A 25,219-nucleotide genomic window follows, 5' to 3' on the forward strand; every position below is an offset into this window, starting at 1 on the left:
TTTAAAGTAAGTTTTTGTCTTTTCTGTGGAACGCATTCAACTGATAAGACGACAAACAGAAACAAAACACTTATGACATCATAGCTACGTAACTAATCACATTTTTAAACTTAATATGAGGCCAAGTGCTTGAAATGATAGCCCTATAATAAAAATGAAGTATTGATTATTAACAATCAGCAGCGCCCCCTATTTAATAAGCACCCTATCTTTTAGACAGATATGTGATGTCTTTATTTTTAACAGCGTCTCCTATCTAATAAGCGCCCTCTGGTTTTAGACAGATGTGTGATGTCTCGATTCTTAACAGTACCCCTATTTTGTTAGTTACAGAGTTGCATATGGTATTACCAGCGTATTCTATTCATTTGCTTTAGGGATACATATATACAGCGCATTAACCTGGGTAGACAGTTGAGATGATTAACAGTGCTTCCTGTCTGATCGTTTAAATAGTTATTAATAACGTTACGTCTTATCGTTGAGAAAATTGTTAACAGCGCCCGTGTTACTGTTCAGACGATTATTAACAGCGCCCCCTGTCTCATAGTTTAGAAGATGATTAGCAGTACCCTACTTTGGAGACAACACACGCATCTCTATGTGTGTGTGTGTAACTAAAAACTACTCTAAGCGGTGATGGGTTTAACGAATATGATACACAGTTTCATTATTGAAGTTTTATTTGAGAAGTGAATATATATAAAATAATAAACATTAATAAATTAAAAAAACATTCAATCGATAATTAATCGATAAATACACATCAACTGTAAGAAAAAGTTTAAAGTTACTACTGTTTTCAGAGTACTAGTCCAAGAAGAAAATCAGTTGTTCACAGTACAACTGTATTTCTTTCATTAAAATACTTTCTTCGAAAGAAACGTACCTCACAGAATCGCACGCCTCCTACTGGAACGGCCGTATATCTGCGGACTTATACTGCTAGAAACCGGGTTTCGAAATCCGTAATGGGCAGAGCACAGATAGGCCGTTGTGTTGTTTTGTGCTTAATTATAAACAAAATCGCACCCAATCACCGATAAATATGCACCAGAATGTATTGTTAAAAATGCTTAATTTTGTTATACATTATTATAACTAATTTGTTTGTTTTGAATTTCGCGCAAAGCTACACAAGGGCTATCTGCGTTAGCCCTCCCTAATTTAGCAGTATAAGACCAGAGAGAAGGCAGCTAGTCATCACTACCCACCGCCAACACTTGGGCTACTCTTTTACTAACGCATAGTGGGATGATCGTAGCATTGTAAACCCTCACGGCTGAAAAGGTGAGCGTATTTGGTGTTACGGGGATTGGAACCCGCGACCCTCATATTACGAGTCGAGCGCCTTAACCATCAGACCATTCCGGGCCTATCGCTAATGTAAGGACACCCGTAAGCTCAAGATTATAACGTGTGACGATAATAAGAAATGTTAAGGTAACCTCAGGACGTGCCTTAGTGACGGTTTATAGGATCCATTAGATTCCAGGTAGATTCCAGATTCGTTGATGTCGGTTTCTGGATCCTCCCTTTCTCCAGAACACTGGAATTGTTCTTCCTCGTCACCGCATCCAGTAAAAGAGCTACAAACGTAACAAAACCATCTATATTAAGTAAATATAGTACTAAAACCATACACATGTGTTTGTGTGTAATGATTTCAGTTGCGCATATGGTGAAATAGAAATTGATTTTTCTATTTAATTTATATAATTATCTTTTAATTCATATTACTGCATTGTTATAGTGCGTACAGTTGAGTACGAAATCTCCGCCATCTAGTGATCGAGTGTAAAAGCTGATCTGTTTTACCTAAGTTTCTCAGTAAATACACGTGAATCCATATCAACACGTTTCTTTTGTCTAGGTTTAAACTAAAGTTATCCAAGACTCACCTAATTCTTTTGTCTTCAAACGCTGTGGAATGGCCACTGACATCACTGCACTCAGCTACACTTTCGCCACCTAGCAGTAGACTGTCTTGCAATGCTGTAAGTTCATCTTGTGATATAGAGATGCTGTTGCTTGCACCTGCCTGGGTGGAATTTTATACCATAAGAGAGGGTTATATTTATAATAGGTGTGTAATCTTGTAATAAGAATAAACAGATAATGCTTTATTCTGCTTAAAACGGACAGGAAATGTAAGACTATAACTTGAGCCTAAACATGACTTTTTTTTTTTTTTAATCTGAAGAAACTGTTCATTTTTCAGTTTCAGGAGCATTCGGAAGTTTACGTCAAAACACATGTCTACGAATGTTTCACGTCCTTTGTTAACTGTACAGAAGTATACACATGCTTGTTTGAATGTGAAGGTTGACATATATTCACGAAATATTCCAAGAGTTATGTTAAGTTTACGTAACGGAACTTAATATTTTTAAATGTCAAACTAAACAGTAAGCTAGCATTTTACTAAATCACTTCAGTTCTTAAGCCTTTATATATGAACTTCAGTTTGTTAAAACGACCTTTGAGGTTCACTACGTCATTACGATCCATGTCGCCACGTACGGTCATACTTTATCTGATGACTGTGCATCTTGACAACAGTTTTGCTATGTAGTTTCTATTGCAATGCTTCTTCATAAGGCTGTCATTTTAAAGGCACACAAATGTTCCTTTTGTGCTTTCCATAAGCTATTTAGTATACAAGGATGACGATTTTACAGTGCCCCTTTAAGAATCTAATCACACATAAATCCATAGATGCTGCATCCAACGACTTAATTGACATATCTTCGTATGAAATATAATGAATACTTGAGGTATGCAATTATTTAATGGATATGACATCTTGTGTACACGTAACTTTTTGTCACATTTTTGGAAGGTAACCCATCTCGATTATGGTGCATACTTATACCTGGGACACGTGGACGACGTTTCCACTGATTTTTGAGTTCCTCGGTTCTCACTATTACAGGATGTCATATTTTGCTTACCATGGCTGGAGTACGACTTGCTGCAGATCTCTTTCTGAATGGTCCCGGTACCCCAAGTTAATCCATATTTCTTTGTTTTTAATACCATTAAATATAATAGATATCCGCAGCTTAGAAAATTTAAATCTTTGATCCCAACACATCTTTATAATATGAGCTTATGAATATTTTGTGTCGGAAAAGACGCTTACATACCCTTCTAAAAAATGTGATAATTTGCAGTGCCATCATACAACTACCTAGCTGGCACCAAGCAATGTCAAAATGTAGTTCTAATACATTCCACCACTTGTGGTTATTACATGGTTTCCTTATTTATTATAACGTACTCAACCTTCTGTACTACACCGGAAAGTAGCGTACAGAGTCACGTCGTCATTTATAAAATACATAGTCTAATAGCATGTTATCCATATTTTAGAAACTCACTGAGACACCTTACATGGACGAACCCAGAACTATCTCTTACTTGTTAAACAGGTTTAATCTGGGAATAACACCACAAAGATTAAATAAGCTGGACACAGGATATAAGATCTGTCATCATTTGTTTGTTTTATTTCCTACTATAGCATTAGCACAACAACCCAAACTGACCTTGTTCTATATTAATACGTTTTAAGTTCAAAATTAAAACTGTTCTATCATGGAATGCTTAAGAACCAAAGAAAAACTATGTTAGCAAGTGCCATTTTACCTTTAGTCATTTTTGTACTATTATAAACATCTTCCAATAGCTCAGTGGTGAATTTGCGACTTTATTGCGCTAAAAATAGAGGTTCGATACTAGCTGAAAGATAGGGTAGTATAAAGTTGGATAGCTATCACACAAAGAACAGAATGACATAAAGCTGAACAGTCAGTCAGTTGAAAGATAAACTATCATAAAGCCAGGCATATCAAGGATAGGATGATATAAAGTTAAACAGGCATCAGTTGACGGATAGGGTAACGTAACAACACCTTAACATCACTAAGGACAAGGTAATGTGTCAGCTAAGTTTTATATATTAACATGTGATTTACCCTGGTCTCAAGGCTTTATCTCATCACTATACAAAAACATAAAATAAAACAGAAAACAATCGATAAACAAAAATAAAAGTAGGATGAACAATCACGTAAACAAACGGAACAAGATTATTTGCCATACCAACCGATAAAATGTGGGATAACGATTCTCCACGGTGGGCAGAGTGTAAATAGCGCATTGTGTAGCCTTACATGTAATACACAACTAAACCAAACCAAACCTGTACCAGTTAATAAAGAACTAGCAGTTACTGTCATAACGTTCAAACTAATTCCTAAGAACGAAGAAACAAGACTAAAAACTATCGATAACACAACTGAATCATTAACACAACCAAGCTTTAAACAATTGTATGTTAAACTCATCCTTGTAAAAAAACATAAACATTATGAAGCAGAAACGTTAATAATAAATCGTTTTACATGGAAAAATATTATTTACCGAGCTCATACGAAGTAATCTTTAATTTATGTGTAAATGAACTGGAAGTTTTAGACAGTGTGGTACCGACCACGGCCGCAGCTACAATGAAAATTTACCCGAGATCCAAACACGGACGAGCACGTAAGACCAGCCCTACACTCTGTACACTTTTGCCATAAGGTTATAAGATTAAGTAGTACGTTAAATTTAACTTTAAATTTTAACTGTGGCCTGGAACCTGGTGACCTCCGAAGTCTGAAGTGGAAGTTAATACTTTTATTAATTGTGCAGATCGAGAAGGACCAGATGGGCCTCAGTCTTAAGTTTCCGAGGTAGAAAAGTAGTCCTATAAAACACATGCACGCAACTATCCAAATATGAAAACTAAACGGTTCAAGGTAAAGAGCTCCCAACGAGAAGCAGAGATGAAGAAATTACTGACACGTAAATTTAACTTGGTCAAATATCAAGTTATCAGACACTAGAGGGGTGTGAAAACGAGGGAATTAGAAGTGATATGATTGGAGCAGCTTAATCTTGGTGAGTGAAGAATAACGGTGTAGTGATTTAGGTTGATTTGATTTTGATTTTAATGAGACTGTCGTAAACATTTCAATTAAGAGTGTGAACAAAACTAGGCAAACACACTTATGGCGGCTTCCGTTTATGAAGTTTAATATCACGTGGCGTTTTCATCATACAGGGGATCATAATTTTGGTCCATGGCTTTCAGCGCCCCCACCCCACTCCATTAAAAACTTGTCCTAGAGTCAATGCTTGGATTGTTCTGCAAGATCTGTCAGAATTGCATCATCAAAATGGTTATACGGATTTTCAATCTTTTTTATTTTATACATAGTTATATACAATCATAAAAATAGTTCTCAAAGAAAAATTGCTGTTTACATCCTGTCATGACTTTTGTTTCAATTCATCAGTTATTAATGGAAGTTAATACTGAAAATAATGTGTGTATATTAGGAATCGAAGCACAGGAGTCGCGTTGATATATTGTTAACAGAAACCTATACAAACGAAATTTCAAACACCCTAAAATGTGACTTTTCAACGTCTCAGAATATCGTTAACCCCAATATGGCCAGGTGGTTAAGGCACTCGACTCGTAATCCGAGGGGCGCGGGTTCGAATCCACGTCACACCAAACATACTCGCCCTTTCAGCCGTGGGGGCGTTAGAATGTTACGGTTAATCTCACTATTGGTTTGTAAAAGAGTAGCCCAAGAGTTGGCGGTGGGTGGTGATGACTAGCTGCTTTCCCTCTAGTCTTACACTGTTAAATTAGGGACGGCTAGCGCAAATAGCCCTTGTGTAGTTTTGCGCGAAATCCAAACAAATGGAAAATTATTAAACCTTCAGGTTTAAACTTGCACGCGCGCACGCTTTCTCGTGCTTCTCTCAACCTTTCCTCTGTGAAAGTTGGGAATAGTGCCGGTTGAAATTTCTATTTCGTGTGACCTGCCTGTATTCAACGCAGTCCTTTAGGCTGTCCAAAGATATGTAGTATTAAGAAGACGACCTTGGCCTTAAAGGCATGGAATGAAGTCTTATTCGTCGCTTCTGAAGAAGCTTTGTCTTTGTACTATACCTGTAGTCCGTTTCATATTATCGGGGAAACTGTGAATATCCGGTACCAGCTAGTTATTCATTTGTTATAACCAAACACATCAAAGTAACCCTTGAAGAACTAATAAGGACCACTTGGATGTCATAAACGTCAACGAACAAGTCATATTTTAACGGTTAGGCGTGGTTAGCGTACTCGGAATGCGAAACTGAGAGTACATGGTTCGCAGCCAATTGCCACAAAAATGCGCTCAGTGAATGCGTGAATGGTCTAGTGCAACTATTCGGTCAGACAAGGATAGCATAAAATTTCGTGGGATGGGTGGGTACTGATTATCTGCTTTCCTTTGGTTTATCACTTCAATATTATGGACAAATATAAATACACAGCTCTTGTTTTGCTTTGCGCGAAATTCCGAAACAAACCAGAATAATTAACAAGAAACAATCCATGATGACGAAAAACCCACTTGAAGTAAATAGAGTAACAAAAACAAAATTCCAAAAGGTTCCATATGGGGACACCACCCTCAAAACTAAGTAATTTAAAATCAATATTATTTAAATATAGTTACGGGTAGGTTTATTACTTGAAGTAAGCTAAAGATGAAAATAAGAAAAGAAAAACGTTACAATATAAGAATAAACTACTTTGACATGACTCGCTGGGAAACATCCTTAACACCAAAACAAGGAACCAACATCTACAAAAGAACATATAATTCTAATATATAGATGATACTCATAAATAAACTTAAAGATGAAGATAACAACCACTACAACAATAACTAGCGTGAAAAGATGCTATTTCTGGTTCTTCCTGATGAAATGTAAAGAAAGAAATGACTCCCCTTTGATTGTGTTAAGTGTCCCCTCTGCGAAAACTCATAATATAATAATAATGAAATGTCTTCACTGTGACAGCTCTTAATGTAATAACAACGAATTTCTTTCTCTGTGACAGCTCCTAATGTAATAACAACGAATTGTCTTCTCTGTGACAGCTATTAATGTAATAACAACGAATTGTCTTCTCTGTGACAGCTCTTAATGTAATAACAACGAAATGTCTTCTCTGTGACAGCTCTTAATGTAATAACAACGAAATGTCTTCTCTGTGACAGCTCTTAATGTAATAACAACGAAATGTCTTCTCTGTGACAGCTCCTAATTTAAGATATAAAACTATTTCGAAGTTTGCCAAATGTTCTTTTAAAGCCTCCATGTCTTTCTTTGTTTATCATATTCTTAATATCTTCCAAGCTATTAGTGAAAGAATAAAACATGGGTGATACTAAGAGTAAGAGTTTGGTCTCTTTAAGACAATGACGCGAACTTTGGTAACTCTTTATATTTTATGGAAATCAGCAAACTTTGTAATTCAAAGTTCTTCGTTTTATCCATGTATCTTTACCTGTGTGTAGGACGTTTCACAACAGTATGCATATCAACAAAACCCACATACTCTACAGGTGACGAATTCATAGCGAAACTAAAAACAAAATTTAAAGCAACTTTTGTATGACACTAATTTTGGCCATGTGCCTCTTTTATCAACACATTCATTGTCAGGTAAACGCCAGGAGGTGTTAGTTACCACGCCCGTGATAATGGCCACTCTTTCCGTTCCACATGAAGTTATTTTATATTCTCTCTTTTATTTTATTTTTTAAAAGTATAACAGAAAGAACTGACCTGCCATAACTTGCAAAGTTTGATGCAACTAAGGTTATCCATATATCTATTTTATGTAAGACATACATCATCTAAATAATTTTGGACATGTGCATCATAACAGTTTGGTCTTCGGAGTGAAGGTCCACAATCTCTAAGTGATCGAGAGGAAAACTGTGGAGCTCAGTATGATCTTGTAGTGTCTTGCAACTGAATCATCATCTGGTGTAAATATCAGACTGAGAGATACATTGTAGTGTCTTACAACTGAATCATCATCTGGTGTAAATATCAGACTGAGAGATACTTGTAGAGCCAGCCTTAAGACAACTGAATCTTCAACTGGTGTAAATTTCAGACTGATACATACATTGTACAGTTTTAAGACAACTGAATCATCAACTGGTGTGAATTTCAGACTGACAGATACATTGTGAAGTCTTAAGATAACTGAATCATCAACTGGTGTTGTTCCCAGAGTGCACGAAAATAAGAATATGATGATAAACTTGAGTGTTGATAAGATGCATCATAGCAGATGAAGATATTTACCTGGACGACCCAATCACATTCAGAATGTGGGTTACCACACTTGGCAGGTGTGTATATTGTCTGTCAAAATATACTTAGGGGAATGTGAGCTTACAGAGGTAGTAGGTTTATCGAACCTACTTACTCATTCAAAACGCTTGAATGGTTGTTTCTTCGACCGTATGTACATATAATCTATCTATAATTAAATACTTTTCGCTAGTTATGCTACAATTAAGAGGTTTTGAAACGTCATTTTGCGTCAAATGAAACACTGCTGTAACATAATTCAAGACATACACCCATATACATTCTATGAACACGCATTATACAGAGAAGGCTACATTTCTGTCGTTACGTATATATTATTCACGACACAGAGTAGTAAATGTGTATAAACCTCATCAACAAACACGGCTTCGTCCAATACAAAGCAGGCTTACTTCCATTTGTAGGCCTGGTATAGCTTCGTTGTTAGGGGGCGCTCGACTCGCAATTTGCCCTATAGCCATGAGGGTGTTATAAGTGGCAGTCAAACATTCCAGTCCGTCACTGCTACCTTCTTCAAATATGACGTCTCCACATCACATTTGAGAAAAATCTACTACAGTCTGTCCATTAATTTTACATTTTATCACATGCGATAGATACTTACACGAGCTATATTCTACCTTTCAGTTATAAACAGTGAGAAGTATACACTCATGTCGAAACTTATAACACTAGTAATGTGTACGTACACACGATATATTAGCTCACATTTATTAGGCCCGGCATGGCCAGGTGGTTAAGGCACTCGACTCGTAATCTGAGGATCCGGGTACGAATCCCTGTCACACCAAACATGTTCGCCCTTTCAACCGTGGAGGCGTTATAATGTGCGGCAATCCCACTATTCGTTGGTAAAAGAGTAGGCCAAGAGTTGGCGGTGGGTAGTGATGACTAGCTGCCTTTCCTCTAGTCTTACACTGCTAAATTGGGGTCGGCTAGCGCAAATATTCCTCGAGAAACGTTGCGCAAAATTCAAAATAAACCAAACCACATTTATTACTTTCCTTCGTTTTGATAAAGAGCAAAGTTCCACGGGTGTCGAATTCCGATTTTTAGTGTTTATTTATTTTTGAATTTCGCTACACGAGCGCTATCTGCGCTAGCTGTCCATAATTTAGCAATGTAAGACAGCTAGTCATCACTACCCACCGCCAACTTTTAGACTACTCTTTTACCAACGAACAGTGGGATTGACCGTCACATTATAACGCCTCCATAGCTGAAAAGGGGAGCACGTTTTGATATGACAGGGATTCTAAGCTGCACCGAGTCGAGTTCCCTAATTACTTGAGCCACACCAGGCCGTTTTTTGTAATATGATAAGTCCACTATTAAGTTTCCGTTTAAAAACGAAACGCCCAGATAAAGGCGTAAAAAGAAATGGAGAGAAAAATACGTTACTAATAAAGATGCATTTCACTAAAAATACGTGTTAACCCTAATCTACCTTTGTCACCGACTAATACCATTTGTACCAGGGTTTATTGTTGGTACTCTTGCAAACTCTGATCTGTACCCTTGTCAGTCACCCTGAACAAGTGCAAATAGAAAAAAAAAATAACAAAAATATATGATGTTTTTAGGTGTATTTTATCCACCACATCTTTTATCCATATAAGACTTGAATATAACTGAAGTATATTTTGTAAACAAAAAGTTCACAAAATCTACGTCGCAAATATTCCAACCATATTCCCTATCGTTTTTTGTTACGAATTAATTATAAAAACTCATGAACGACAGCAGAAAAGAATCTAAAGACATGCTCACCAAACACATTAAATCTATTATATCTAATGCCGAAGTGATCTTTCGTACAATACCAGAACGACAGGAAAGATAAAAGTATTGAGCATGACTTGAACAACAACAGTGTCAGTGTGAACCAGATTAAGTAGGTGAAATGTAGTTCTTATAAATTTTATTTATTACTGGTCAAAATTACGTTTATTAGAATTTCTCTAACAATGAACCCGACCAGGTTTAGAGACAGAGTAGTAAATAGGTTTACCTGTCTCGATAGATACAAATTTGTGTTGTTCGGGGACTCATCGTCTTCGACATTTACGTTGTAACCACCTGGTGTAAAAAAAAAAAGAAATAATTATTTACAATTTTAGTTTCATTTCCATCTCTTCAACATCATGTACAAAAAACAAGACGAGCATTTTGCCAAGAAACTGTTACCAATACTAGTTAATGGTTGTATATTATCTAATCTGAGGAATAAAAGTATTTAAAATGTAGAAAATATCGTAAATAGACACAAATCCTCTTTTAAAAACAAGTAAAATATTATTAGTACACTCTATCTGACACACATTTTGTATATCAATATTGTCTTTATTGGGGTTTGGTCGTTATGCGCGACCTGGAAGGGTCAGGTTAATTTCTAACCCTCCCCCGTATATAAGTTCACTATCGAACATTTAAATCCAAAGGGACTCAGATTTCGCGTTGCAGATTTAACAACAGCGTCGATATTCTTTGATACTAAGCCTCCGGAGGTCGTTATTTGATTGATTATTTATTTTAATATCACTAGAATGTTACCTGCACGTGCTACGACACATTTTTACTGATACGGGATAATGTTCGGAGTTAACACGATAATGTAAGGCACATTATTCTTGATAATGTTTACCTGGTTTGATATTCTGTCCAATCGAGACAACGACAATCAGAGCCAATATGTTCGATTTAGTGTATTCTATACTGTTTGTTCTTTACATTTTTATTGTGTTTCCATTTGCGACAACGTGCATATTTTGTCACTGTAATTTTTTTGTTGGCTGCAAGTTATTAATAATCAGACTGGCTTTTTATATTTTGTTAATTATTGTCAAATATCCCACTTAAAAACTTAAATTTAAGCTTCACTGTGAGAAATACGTCAATGTTAAGCCAGATAAATATTATCTCTCACACACACATCCATATATTTATACATACGACTTACAAAAATTCTGGATAGTGTGCATAATTTAATTACAATAAATAAACTGTAGCCTTACTTTGATATCGAAGGAGAGAAGTTACGCCTTTGCAAAACTCCGGAAACGTAACAATGCCCTCACCCCTAGCGTCAAGGCTATGAATTAATTGCACCATATCCTGACAAGAAATCACACAGAGTTGGTAAACATTAAATACATCAAAATATCAGCATTATAAGAAGGAAAAAACATTAGAGCGAAATAGAGCATATACGAAAAATTGAGGGAAAATATTCAATGTAATAATTTAACATAAAGTTAGATAAATGTACAAAAACTCATGCTACTTACTATTATTCTTTAGATTCATTCCAACATACTTGAATATGAACTGTAATTTTTATTTCTGAGGTTTAGTGTCTAAGTTTTAAGTTCTATATTTGTCTCTTTTATCGACGGGTTTGAATTCAGTTTTTCGAATTGTTCTAATATACAAAACATTAAACGGCCCGGCATGGTCAAGCGTGTTAAGGCGTTCGACTCGTAATCCGTAGGTCGCGGGTTCGAATCCCGGTCGCACTAAACATGCTCGCCCTTTTAGCCGTGGGGGCGTTATAATGTTACGGTCAATCCCACTATTCGTTGGTAAAAGAGTAGCCCAAGGGTTAGCGGTGGGTGGTGAAGACTAGCTGCCTTCCTTCTAGTATTACATTGTTAAATTAGGGACGGCTAACGCAGATAGCCCTCGAGTAATTCAAAACAAACAAACAAAACATTAATAACAACATTCCATAGTGCTGCCACCTAATGGGCAAGCTATTGATTATGTTGTTTTTTAAAAAAAGAGGAAATAAACTAAAATTTAAAGTGTGTGTGTGTGTTTTCATTTAGCAAAGTCTCCTCGGGCTATCTACTGAGTCCACCGAGGGGAATCGAACCCCTGATTTTAGCGTTGTAAATCCGTAGACTTTACTAGCGGGGGACCTCAAATTTAAAACTCATCGATTCTGTCCTAAAAATAATAATATATTTAAATTCATAAATATTAATTATATAAAACTGACGAACAAATTTATTAGCAGTATAAATGCGACAATAAAAAATGTTTGCTCATGTCTGCATTTTGTGATTAAATTTTATTTAATTTTCACCGTATATGTGCTGGATTTTTTAAATAGACGACGATTAAAATTTTGTGGATACTCCAAGAACCCCAGAGTAAAACTTGCAACAAATAAACAGTTGTTGTTTGCTTAGTGCAAAAACTACATAAAAAGGGACTATTCCCACTAAGCCCACCACGAGGAATCAGTACCCGAATTTTAGCATTGTAAATGGTAATCTTTCGACGGGACTACCGAAAACAACGGATAAAAGACAAAACGTGTCACGATGTAGTGTCATCCACGACACTATAGATGTTCGAATATCTCACGTGCAGCTTAAAAATATATACATACATATACTGTTGTTACGTCAGCTGTGTCCGTATAAAAAGAATACATCTGCGTATAACGTACAGAGCTACAAGTTTTTAAAGGTTGTATAGCTAAAAACACAAAACTATTTTTGAAACGTTAAATAAACAAAAATGTCATAAAGTTTCCATCATGTTATGTTTTCCAACAGTCATCACTAAATTGCAGATATAAAAATATTAACGAATAAAAAGATACAAGACATAAGAACATTACTAATCTTTATGAAATATATTAGAATCATACCCTCTTCCAACTAAGAGACGGGCGTAGTCTAATGTTCAGCATGTCAGAGAGTGGATCGAGAGTCCAAGGTTCGCATTTCGTTGCCGCAGAATTATTTTTCACATTTGACTGACAGTCAACTCCTTATATTCGATCACATAAAGGCAACCCAAGTATTGGCGGCGGGTGGGTTTGAGTAGCTGCTGTCGCTATAATCTATCATTTCAAAATTAGGGACAGCCAGCGCAGATAGCCCTTGCGTAACTTTGTATGAAATTCAACAAACCAACCAACCCACAAATGAAAATATGGTAATAAGAATACAGTAAGTGCCAACATTATTATTTGGATGGGCGTGAAAGGGGCAAGAGCATGTAGTTGGGCAAACAACTTCCTACACAGAACCTCATATAGTGATGAAAACTAGCATTTTCATGAATAAACTTAATAAAAGAAAATCAATAGCTAATGACGAAAGAAGAGGTCATCACTGTGCCTGACCTTCCCAAAATCTCAATATGGACAGATGATGATGTAGATGTTGAAAATGACTTCATTATCTAGGTATGTCTTGGGTTAGGAACCCCTGTTTAAGAAACTTTTATGAAACGCAGCCTCTTGCTAACATTTCTGAAAGAGGTCGAAATTCCAAATAGTTGGAATTTCGTTACGAACTTTGGCGGTTTTCAACTGCTTTCAGACTCGAAAGGGGTCAAATCACAAAAAAACAACAAAGACCTGCCTTCTAAAACACCATTTCATCTTGCTGTTTTAGAATCATTTGATCACATGTCATACACAGATAATAAAATGTTTACCGCAATATTTGTTATTCGCCAATAAGCTTTTGCGATGGCATCTGGTGACAGCAATATCTGGCTTGCTTTACTGCCACAGTATTTCTGAGTTACTTTTCCTTCACTAACGGAAGCCATCTAAAGTTACAAATATACTATATTATATTATTTACTATATTGTTTATAAGTTGTATAACTTATAACAGAGAGTGCCACATAAACAAATATGTGGCATATTCAAGGAAATACCATGAAAGCGTCATAATATCTCATCTACATTTGAGCCTTGAGATAAGCCAAACTATGTAATAAGATTCAGTATCTATGTGTCACGTAGCTTCTAACCAACTTCTAAGTAGTACCAAACGAGTCGTTTCGGTCCCAAGGTTTGCACAAAGGTAAAACTTTTCACCAAACCCATTAGGAAACCTGGATACTTTTGAAAACATTTTTACGGGGATTCCCCGAAAGTGGAGCCCAAATTTGGCATTTATTTCTATTAAACAACGTAAATAAGTAATTCTATTAATTACCTTCGTAACTCGGTTAATGAAATTAAATTTAACTTATAACGAACAGCCCTTCAATGTGGCCCACAGGTCTACGGGTTCGCTAGTATTTGGATAGTTTGCTGATAGTCACGGATAAGTTTACTGGCTTTGAGAGTAAGAAGAAAAAGAAATTACGCCACAAACTGCTATTTTTTCACATATATCTAACACACTGAATCCGATTCAAAAATATATTATAATACCTTACGTTTTCAATTTAGACCAGTTTTTATCGACAACTATTCCGTGGGATTTCAGGAAAAGAAATAACAGCTGAATGAATATTTATACATAAATGGTAAATTTCGTAGTTCACGACAGTTGGAAAGGCAGAAAGCTGGTTCCTGGTATCGAAAAGGTTGAGAAAACTGCTTAAGAAATTAATATTTTTGTATAACTGGAAAAAACAAACAAAAATTGAATTAATGTAATGGGTGTGGTGTAAAACGAGTTGAGGTGGATTTGGTAAGTAGGCGAATATGTTAGTTAATTTGAAATTATGGCATTACTTGATAAGTCTGTATTTTATAGTCGAGCAGTCATTCAATTAGTTAGTTCAGTACTTCGCCAAAAAACGGAGATATCAGAGAACTAACAAGTATATATACGGAATTTCTGTTACAACGTAGTTTATTTGTGAAGTTAGTCCTATCGGTGAACGTTGGTTACGCTAAATGTGCAACTTGAATAAGTAAAGCATTTATATCGTCGTTAAATGTATGGGACATTCAATAATCATTAACTCAACAGAAACAGTCCAACAATAGAAACTATTACAACAACTAATATTCACTGATGTTAACGTCCTTTCCAAGGTAGTAAATATAATTGTAATAATTAAACTTGTCAGAATACATTATTATTAGACCTATTACCTGTTTTTTAACACTACATTCTTTATACAGTCCCTTAGGTTTTCAAAAATTAGAAGATTGTATAATTACAGTATTCCAACCATTCCAGTCATATATGAAAATACAATTACATACACCCTCCTTCTTGAAAAAAACAACAACAACATAGGGTGGTCTTCCAATTCTTTAAAATCCCTAAAACGAATGCAATATTTAAAAATTTAATAGGCCTAATATTAATGTATTATGAAGAATCTAATTAATAATGCATTCAGTTACTTGTAATTATAGTTCAACAAAGATACACTATGAATAACATCATCTGAGTTTATGAACTCGTTATTGGTAGTTTTGTTTTTACTAGTTATATCTTTTACAAAAAGAAATTATTTTAGCACGTTTAAACAAAAGATATACAACGTTAGGGTTAAAGACGTTCTACAGTGCACAATAACCGGACTATATATTCTGCCCTGTCTGCATGATACTTGATATTTTATTTCGGGTACTGTCATAGGTAGAGTTTTAATCAAGGAGTGGGGGAAGGCTCATACTCAACCCAATTTATATTCCACAAAATCCCCGTGAAAATATTACGTTCATTCCTACTAATATGTGATGGACTGCATGCAGACTAATATTGGGCCTCAAGTACAATATAGAGACAATTTACGTTTAGAACTATATCCTAAAAGTTAATTTAAATATAAAAAGTTGGTAAATGAAAAGAGCTTATGCAGTATCCTTTTCATTGTTTTCTGACAATTGTATGTAAAATACTATATTTATTACTTTAGCGTAAAAACGTAGCGACATCTAGAGGTACTCCGTTCAGGAAAACTCCGTATAATAGAAATAATAATTATAGATGAAGAAAATATAAAGAGAAAAAAATTAAGATAAATACTAAATATACATGTGGCATTTAGTTTTCCACATAATTAAGACTCACTGGGTTTTTTTTTAAACTTTGTTGACTTTCAGGTCACGAGTGTTACCGTTGGACTGATATCGTTAAGGAGTCATCAACCTGACACTCCGTACTGACGCTATACGTATATGTTCAACCGTAAATAAATACAAAAAAATAAGCCCACACACGTATTTATTTCTCATAACCTTTCGTGTATAACTTATTGTTTTTAGTCGGTAATTGCAACACATTCATTAACCCGTTTCTACGTGAGACAATTATAATACGTTTACTTACCTACAACACCACCTTACGGCAAAATACAAAGAAGAAAACATTTTCTTTGAGATAATTTTCCATGTAGATATGATATGCCCCTATAGGAATGTTCATATTAAGTATGAAGGTTATTGCGATGTCTCAGTTCTGGACATTTTAATTCGTAGTGTATTAAAATATAATAACTATTAATAATAACATAAAAAAATTTGTAAACCATTTATTTTACTGTGAGCAGTAATCACTTAAAGGTTTTTATTTGATACAAAAGAAATTTATTTATGTTTAACCACCAAACATCGTATAAATAACTGAAACGAAAACGACTTAAAAGTCGTGGTTTAAACGTCGAAATATTCGAAAACCAAAAGGCCTAAAAATTGTTATAAAAACAAGTTAAATAAAGTTGTTTTACGTTCTGGTATTTAACAAAAACCTTATTGAGTAGCGACGTTTAGAAATGACAAAATAGGTATAAAATACTATTGTTTTATTTGTCTGTTTGTTTTTGAATTTCGCGCAAATCTACTGGAGGGCTATCTGCGCTAGCCGTCCCTAATTTAGAAGCGTAAAACTAGGGGGAAGGCAGCTACTCATCACCATCTACCACCAACTCTTGGACTACTCTTTTACCAACGAATAGTTGGATTGACCGTAACATTATAATGCCCCCACGGCTGAAAGGGTGTGCATGTTTGGTGTGACTGAGATTCGAACCCGCACTCCTCAGAGTAAGAGTCGAGTGCCTTGACCACCTGGCCATGCCGGACACCTTCTATTTATTTATTTTTTTTCTATACACAATCAACAAATTAACAGTAAGGTATAATATTAAATATCTGTTTTTAGTATCGCAAAGCGACATCGGACTATTTTCTGCGTCCATCGAGTAAAATCGAGCCCTCAGTTTTACCATTATAAACCCCGGTGGACTGAAAATAGATAAACACGATTTGCACTTTATGTATTAATAACAAATGCTGAGAATACCTTCACGACGGTGTTCGACAAATTCTCAGACCATCCAATCAGATACCTGATCATACTATGGCCATAACTGACTTCAATTGAACATTTACACGTTGGTGATATTCAATCAAACCGGGAACAACAACAAACAAACAAAAAACAACGACAAAAACTTTAGCGCTAAATAAAAGGTTATACGTGTTGTGGACAGTGTTATGGCTGCAACGGATAAAATTAATAGATGGAAAAAATTAGGCCTAGGGAGAAAACGGAAACAATATCTGTAAATACAAAAACTTCTTTCATGAAATTTTCATCGGTGGTGTAAAGTCTACGTTCACCTAAATCAGTTGTTTTTTTTTTTGCACAGAATACAACTGAAGTAGCAGGCGTTCATGTGAGTCATTCGTTCTAAGCCTTGAAATACCGGTATGCGATGTGTTGCAAATATACGAACTATTTCTAGCAAAATATCAAAACGCTAGGAGCAGTTAGTTAAAAATAGATTTCTAGGCTTTCTGTAAAGAAGTAGAATAGGGAAGAAAAACAATTAAAACTACTACATACACAGAATATCACCACGCTATTTGTTGTTTTTATTCTACACGAATTAACTTCAGTAAATCTGTTCAAGTGTATTATTTAATATTTCCATTTCTTCGGAAACATCGATACATGATAGTTGTGTTCCTGCTGGGTTCTCGAATTATTTCTGATTAGAGAGCAAGTTAAACCAAAATTAAAAGTAACAAATATTTTTACTAGTTCCATGCAAACTACTCGAAACTCCTCGTCATGCATGGCGCAGGCACGTTTTACTGACGTCACGACAGTACAAACTGCAATGTTAAGCGTCCCTTATGTGATGTCATTTTAGTGGCTACTGGAAGACAGACAATACACTACTATACAGTGGTGTGAGTACTTGAAACACCAAGTGCAGGCACGTTTTACTAACGTCACGACAGTACAAACTGCAACGTTAAGCGTCCCTTATGTGATGTCATTTTAGTGGCTACTGGAAGACAGACAATACACTACTATACAGTGGTGTGAGTACTTGAAACAGGAGATCCTTCCAGGCAGATTTCAACTCCCTTTCTGGAAAATAATTTGAACTAACTTAAATAAAGAAAGAAGGAAACTGATACTTACACCTACCACTCAAATAATTTGGGCAATATAAGTTAGGTCTACAGGTAACCGAACCGTCACGGTGGACCACTGCTAAACAGATTTTTCAACTTTTACAGAATATTACTTTGTTAGTTTATAGCTAGGGTGTAGCTATGATTAAAAGATCTGTATTGGGAGCGTAGGCGGCAGGACCAGGGAAAAACACAAGGGGCATGTGCCGTTTGACTTCTCACCTAGCCTCCTGACATGGTCAGGTGATTGGGGCGCTTGACTTGTAATCTAATGGTGGCGGATTCGAATCCCCGTCACACCAAACATGCTCATCCTTTCAACTTCGAAGGCGTTATAATTTTACGATTAATTCCACTATTCCTTGGTAAAAGAAAAGAGTAGCCCAAGAGTTGACAGTAGGTGATGATGACAAGTGCTTTCTCTCTAGTCTTTCACTGCTAATTAGAGATAGCTAGCGCAGATAGTCCTCGTATAACTTTCCGCAAAATTCAAAACCAAAACAGACTTCTGACCCAGGAGCTAAGTGTCCTTTTGTATTAGGTTTAGGATTGGTGCATAATTATAAAAGAACGCCACTCTTTCAATTTCGAACTTAAGGGTCACGATTAACATAGCAAATAAAGTGCCCTCGATCATCATTGCCCTTTAAACTTCAAATTTATTTCGCTCTCTATGGGTGTGACGGGTGGGAAGAAGAGGGCTGAAAGCTAAATACGTTAAATACATGTATTTATAAATAACTATAAACTCGAATAAATCTCTATTTTTTTATAATTGCATCTGTTGGTGATTTGAAATCAAAATCTATTTGGTCTATTTAAATTTCGCGAAAAACTGCACAAGGGCTAGCTGCGCTAACCGTCCCCAATGTAGAAGTAACAGACTGGAAAGGAGGTAGTCAACATCACCCGCTGCCAGTTCCTGGGTTACTTTTTATCAACGAATAGAGAAATTAAACATAACATTATAATGCCACCACAGATAAAAGAGCAAGCATGTTCGGTGACGGGAATTCGAGCCCCCGATCCACAGACTGTGAATAAAGCACCCTAACTGCCAGGCAAATTTAGGCCTTCAAAATCTGCCACAAGTATTAATTTCACTTAACTTTTTATATAGAAAAAAGCATCAGCCTATCTCAGCGACATTCTTCGATAGAACCTCTTCATTTATAGAGCAGTCGTAGTGACTTTTTTTTTTACCTCTTCCAGCTCTCTGGTGCAGGCAAGATGTACAGAAGTATTGAAAATGTAGAAAGATATTGTTGAAAGCACAAATATATTGTAAACGCTTAAAGATATTGTTGAAAGCACAAATATATTGTAAACGCTTAATGATATTGTTGAAAGTACAGAAGTGTTGGAAACGTATAAAGATATTGTTGAAAGCACAAATGTATTGTAAACATATAAAAATATTGTTGAAAGTACAGAAGTGTTGGAAACGTATAAAGATATTGTTGAAAGTACAAATGTATTGTAAACATATAAGGATATTGTTGAAAGTACAAATGTGTTGGAAACTATCAGACGTATTGTTGAAAGTACGGAAGTTTTGGAAACGTATAAATATATTGTTGGCAGTACAAATGTACTATTGGAAACATATATATGTACTATTGAAAATACAGGTGACCCGGAAAGGTACCAGCTGTTTATATAAACAGAACTGACCTTTCAACAGACTTCTTGGAAACAGCGTTGACAAAAGCGTTACAAATACACGCACATTCCTGTACACATAATGACACAGCATTTTTTTCATTCAAAAACGATTTCTACAGAAAACAGTTTTCTGCTCAATAGCTTTACACGCCAACTATCACGAGCCGCGATAGAGGTTCATAATATTGATTGTGGATAAGGAATTACACACATCCTCAGAGAACATTTGGCCAAATTACCTCAAACAGCGTTCAAATAACACTTTAAAACCGTCACTATTGATTACTAAAAATTCACAAAATTAGCATGTACATTAGACTTACAAGAAAAAGAAAATTTCGTTGAAAATGGGCCGTTTGTAATAATTATTATTTATTATCTTGTCAGCCCACAACAAAAACAATTTAGTATATCGTACTCAAACCGTCTGTGCTATAATAAATAAGGTACCGAAGGTTTATTCAACACATTGTTTTATACGTACATGTTTTATTTTAAAAGGCTGATATTTTGCTGATAGAAGTTTATACGGGCATAGTAGGGATTATGCCTTCTATGCTAGGCGTATATTTGTCCATTACTACGCAATACGTATATAAAGAATTTAGTTACACAGAATCTGTAAATGCTCACTATATTCACAAACAAATTCATGACAATCTCTAGCTGCAGTTTAATATTTTACATCTCGAAATAATGTGATCAAGTAGTCAGTAGCTACAGTAAATCATCATGAACCGTATCAACTGGCTACTAGTTATATTTATTACCATTACAATGTTGAAGTTAGCTACCATATCAGGTATAGTTGAGCGTAAAAGAAGCTAGCAAAGAAAATAAATAAAAATTGGAATTCAAAAGTTTGCAAATAGTTATTGTAAAAAAAGTAAGGAAACAAGGCTGGGAATACTATAGACGTTATTTACTCAACCTACAAACTCTTATTTTGACTCCACCACGTGTAATTCCTTTTTTCACGATCCTTATTTGCAGGTTTTTATATTCCAAATACTTTTATTTATCTTTTTACGTCATTATTTTACTTTCGTACAAAAAACCATGTAAAACATGATAAAAGTTTTCTGTGAGACCTTTAAAACTAACCGCACGTGACGCTAATATCCATCAACTGAATTACTGATAAAAACGGCAAGTTTTTATTATATTCTAATTGAATTTCCCATAAAACGAGTGAGGTCTACTGAATTCTCATTTAGTTGGGCCTCACTTAACCGAGTATTCGCTCAGATTGTTAATAGATCGCGTATTAATTGAATTTTTAATAGAAATCAATCAGTATGTGCCGGAGTTTTAATCGGTGGCCTACAAATTGAATTACAGATAAACAATTGACCAGTGTCTAATGGATTTTTAAGAGGTGGTATAACAATTGAATTTCTAATAAATATCAGTTAACTTCTATCATATATTTTTAAATAATGTGTTAATTAAATTCCTAATAAACATCGACTGGTATTTACCAGATTGTCAATAGATGGCGCAACAATGATAATCAGAATTATTGACTAGTGATAGTAAAACTAAATGATCGATAAAAACTAGTAATGTTTATGGTTTTTAAATTAGTTGTGTATTTGTTTTATTGTATTAAACTCTTTCATATACAAAATAATAATTATTTAATAATGATTTTTTGTTTGTTTTTTGGAATTTCGCGCAAAGCTACACGAGGGCTATATGCACTAGCCGTCCATAATTCAGCAGTGTGAGACTAGAGGGAAGGCAGATAATTATCACCACCCACCGACAAATTTGGGCTACTCTTTTACTAACAAATAGTGGGACTGATCGTAACGTTATAACGCCCCCACAGCTTTTCAGCTAGCATGTTTGGTGCGACCCGCGCCCTTCGGATTACAAGTCGAACACCTTAACGCACCTGGCCATGCCGGGCCTTTTTAATAGAATGAATCATCAATTAGATAGCTAATATCCACTACATATATAATGGAGATCTTTCTAATCGAATAGTTTAAATAAGAGTGTTATGTCATGTATTATTGATTTTAAACACACAGACTGAATAACTCACTCCAGTTCTGACGGTTATTCTAATATACAGTAACTTTTATTGTAGGAATAATTTTTGGACTTCCAGTAGATATAAACAATGCCTATTATATCATTACCTAAGGCTGGACCTGCAGATAAAAAGAGACAGTATTTGCTGTATTATTATTAAGCGATGTGTTATCTGTTTTCAGACGAAGGGGAGTTGTTTTTATCAGTAGTCTTTGAACTGAGTGAACAACAATGGTAAGGTCAGTCAGGCCATGGATTGACCACTTGTTTATAGCTATACAGCTACAACTTAGATATTAAAACACGAACCTTTTAATGAATACATTAACTGTTTAATGCATATAATACATGCAGTATTTGTAATTAAAATGCCTCAACATTCAACATCACAGCGTTAACTTTTCAAATATTTCCTGGAGAATATGCCCCAGACCTCCTCCTCCAAAAAAAAAAAAAAAAGAAAAAGGCAATGACCTAATCACTCGAAAAATGCTCCCTACGGTGTTTTTGCTGAACCTTTTTTTTTGTTATTACATCTGCTGTTATTTTTAGCACCGTATAGTAACTGTTGGTCGATTTATTTCGTTTTGGTTGGTCACTCAACTCAATTTAAATAGTTTCAACGTATCGCTACTTAACGTTCATTACGATCACTCTTCAGCCACACGTGCAACACAGGCAACATTCCTGTTACAACGAGTAGCTTCAACGACACTGATGAGCCACGTCTCACGCCTGCTCTATAGCAACGTGGAATAAACCAAGAAAAGTTAGACCATGATTCTATACTTTATCCCCTAAAATGTGCTAACGTTTGAAGCACGATGATAAACATGAATATATGATTACATAAGAATGTATACGATTAACCTCGGAATTTTGGTCCCAGATTTCCACACAACGCCTTGAAGGATTACGTCGAATAAGTTTATCCTGTTTGGTGAAAAATCAACCAACAGATGATGTCAGCCACTAAAACTCTCGGTGAAGTCATTCACAGATCAGCGGATAAAGTACATGAAGCTAAAAAAGCTTTTTGTAACAAACCAACCAGCAGATGGCGCTAATAATCAATAGAATGAAGTAGATCACGGTAAGAGTGAACGCACGTATATTTTTTCTATGTTTAACCTTCATGGTTGATTTTTTTACTAATCTAATTTCACTGTCAGTACCAGTGCATAAATATATGTATGTGTGCTGTGAGCCAAGGTACTAGTTCAGTCAAAGACTTATTGTATATGGTAATTTCTACAGCCAAACAGTAAAATATCAAATACGAAACAGCCAAGTTGCACGGGCCAGTGGCGTCGATAAGTGAAAGTCAGACTACACGTGACTATTTCATGGTCACCACGGTAATCACTGCTGTAGTTATAACATAAAGCTACGATACACAAATAATAAAACAAACAACTGAATAAAAGTTTCTTGTTTACATTTGAAAACAATATCTATTCTTGTTTCAGGGTGTTGATGACTTACCTATTAGTGTTTACATATGGGATAATTAATTAGCATTAGTGTGAATACAAATATCCTGCAAAGGAGTTGTCTTATAGCGTGTCACAACTGAAGCACGTTCGCTTTTCATTACATAATTTACACGTGGAATTCTACACGAAATTCTTTAAACGTGTAAGTACTGCGTATGTGTTTCTCTATATAATTTTACATCCATACTTACATAGAAGCAGGTTCTCGAGGTCCTCATCTACTTACGTCACGAAACAAGTGAGATGTGATAGCATAGTCACCGGATAGCAACTCAGTCACTTTCGTAGTACACGCCCTTCATATTACCTTTCAGAACACATCATGTGGACAATAAGGGACCATTTGGTCCTTCAAGGTTGCCTTACAGAACCACCCTTGAAAAGGAAACAATTTCACTCCACCCTTTACTTTCCAGAAAATCAACGTTTCAATACTTAAACTCTTTGTGTCGTCTACTACTCATTTCTTAATTCAACTCCCCTTTTGAAAAATAAGACCGGAGCTTGGACTGTCTTTTCCAAATCTTAAACTTGTGTCACAGCTGTCTTTCTAATACCAAGAGAACATAGCAAACGGAAATCAGAGAACTTCGTCTTACAGATCACCTGCGTAATCTTTCAAACTTCAATAACAGTAAACTTGCCTCCATTCTTTTCTCAAAAGACAGCTAATTACGAGATCTTAAACTATCCAAATAAGAAAGCCCAGAATAAGTCTAACAGCTGTCCTGTGAACCTTTCCCAGCAAATCAGTATCCTTTCTTAAGTATGGAGGCTAAAACTGAACACACTATAGCAAGTGAGATCAAACTAGTGATTTGTATAGACAAATAATTATCCCTGTTGTGTTGTAATTAATATCTATGTTAATACGTCCTAAAATCCTATTAGGCTTAACTACGAACAATAGGGCACTGCTATATGGATAAAAAGACCATTTCACCGATATCCTTTCATTGAGTGGGTTCCTATTTATATGTGTCATCCAAATAATGATGGTACATTAAATACATTACCTTGTACTTAGTTTGAATGTGATTGGTTTAATAATATACATCAACACCCTCAATTGTATGTTATAATAATTATGCTTTCAAGGTTCAGTCTTATTATAATTAATATTAATTGAAAAGTTGTATACGATTATACAGAAAATAATGAGCATATATCAAAGATGTGGGACATTTAAATTAATTTCTTTAATAAAACATACTTGAATATTCTTACAACTTTTACACTTAAATTTCCTAATACAGGTAAGTAAAAATAGGGGACGCTCAACACGTTTTATAAAAATGAGGAATGAACATCTGTAGTTTAATTGTTTGTTCTGGAGTTAATGTTCTGGTACGTAAAAAGAAGTGTGAGGACATTCTAAGATCTAAAATGTAGAAAACAAATACAAAATTAAACGTATGTTTGACCATGGCCGTTCCTATGTTATTAATAATATTTAAGTTGGAAAAAAATAATTTTTGCTTCACGAGGTAGATCCAATGAGCTAAGTGTCTATCTTCAATAAACTGACTTGTATTGAAATAGATTTTACCTTAGTCTTGGTTTAGTTATATTTCATTCTTTAAGTCCGAAATATTCTCCAGTTATGTGGGTATAT

General features: G+C 35.2%; 1 protein-coding gene across 5 annotated transcripts in view; it reads right to left on the bottom strand.

The window, feature by feature from the left end:
- The window catches only part of LOC143244469 (rab11 family-interacting protein 4A-like), a 49,268-nt gene that overhangs the window by 18,666 nt on the left and 5,383 nt on the right, over positions 1 to 25,219 (bottom strand). For 2 of the 5 annotated variants that reach the window (XM_076489191.1, XM_076489189.1), the window contains exons 2-5: positions 11,265 to 11,364; positions 10,262 to 10,329; positions 1,902 to 2,041; positions 1,461 to 1,589 (exon numbers count right to left, since the gene is read on the bottom strand). In XM_076489191.1, the coding sequence (XP_076345306.1) occupies positions 1,461 to 1,589; positions 1,902 to 2,041; positions 10,262 to 10,329; positions 11,265 to 11,364 (437 nt within the window). Of the gene's footprint in view, positions 1 to 1,448; positions 1,590 to 1,901; positions 2,042 to 10,261; positions 10,330 to 11,264; positions 11,365 to 25,219 lie in introns of all 5 variants that reach the window. The other 3 variants (XM_076489193.1, XM_076489192.1, XM_076489190.1) reach the window with 2 other exon arrangements.

The sequence above is a fragment of the Tachypleus tridentatus genome, chromosome 2 (genome assembly GCF_004210375.1).
Source record: "Tachypleus tridentatus isolate NWPU-2018 chromosome 2, ASM421037v1, whole genome shotgun sequence".
NCBI classification, from domain to species: Eukaryota; Metazoa; Arthropoda; class Merostomata; order Xiphosura; family Limulidae; genus Tachypleus; species Tachypleus tridentatus.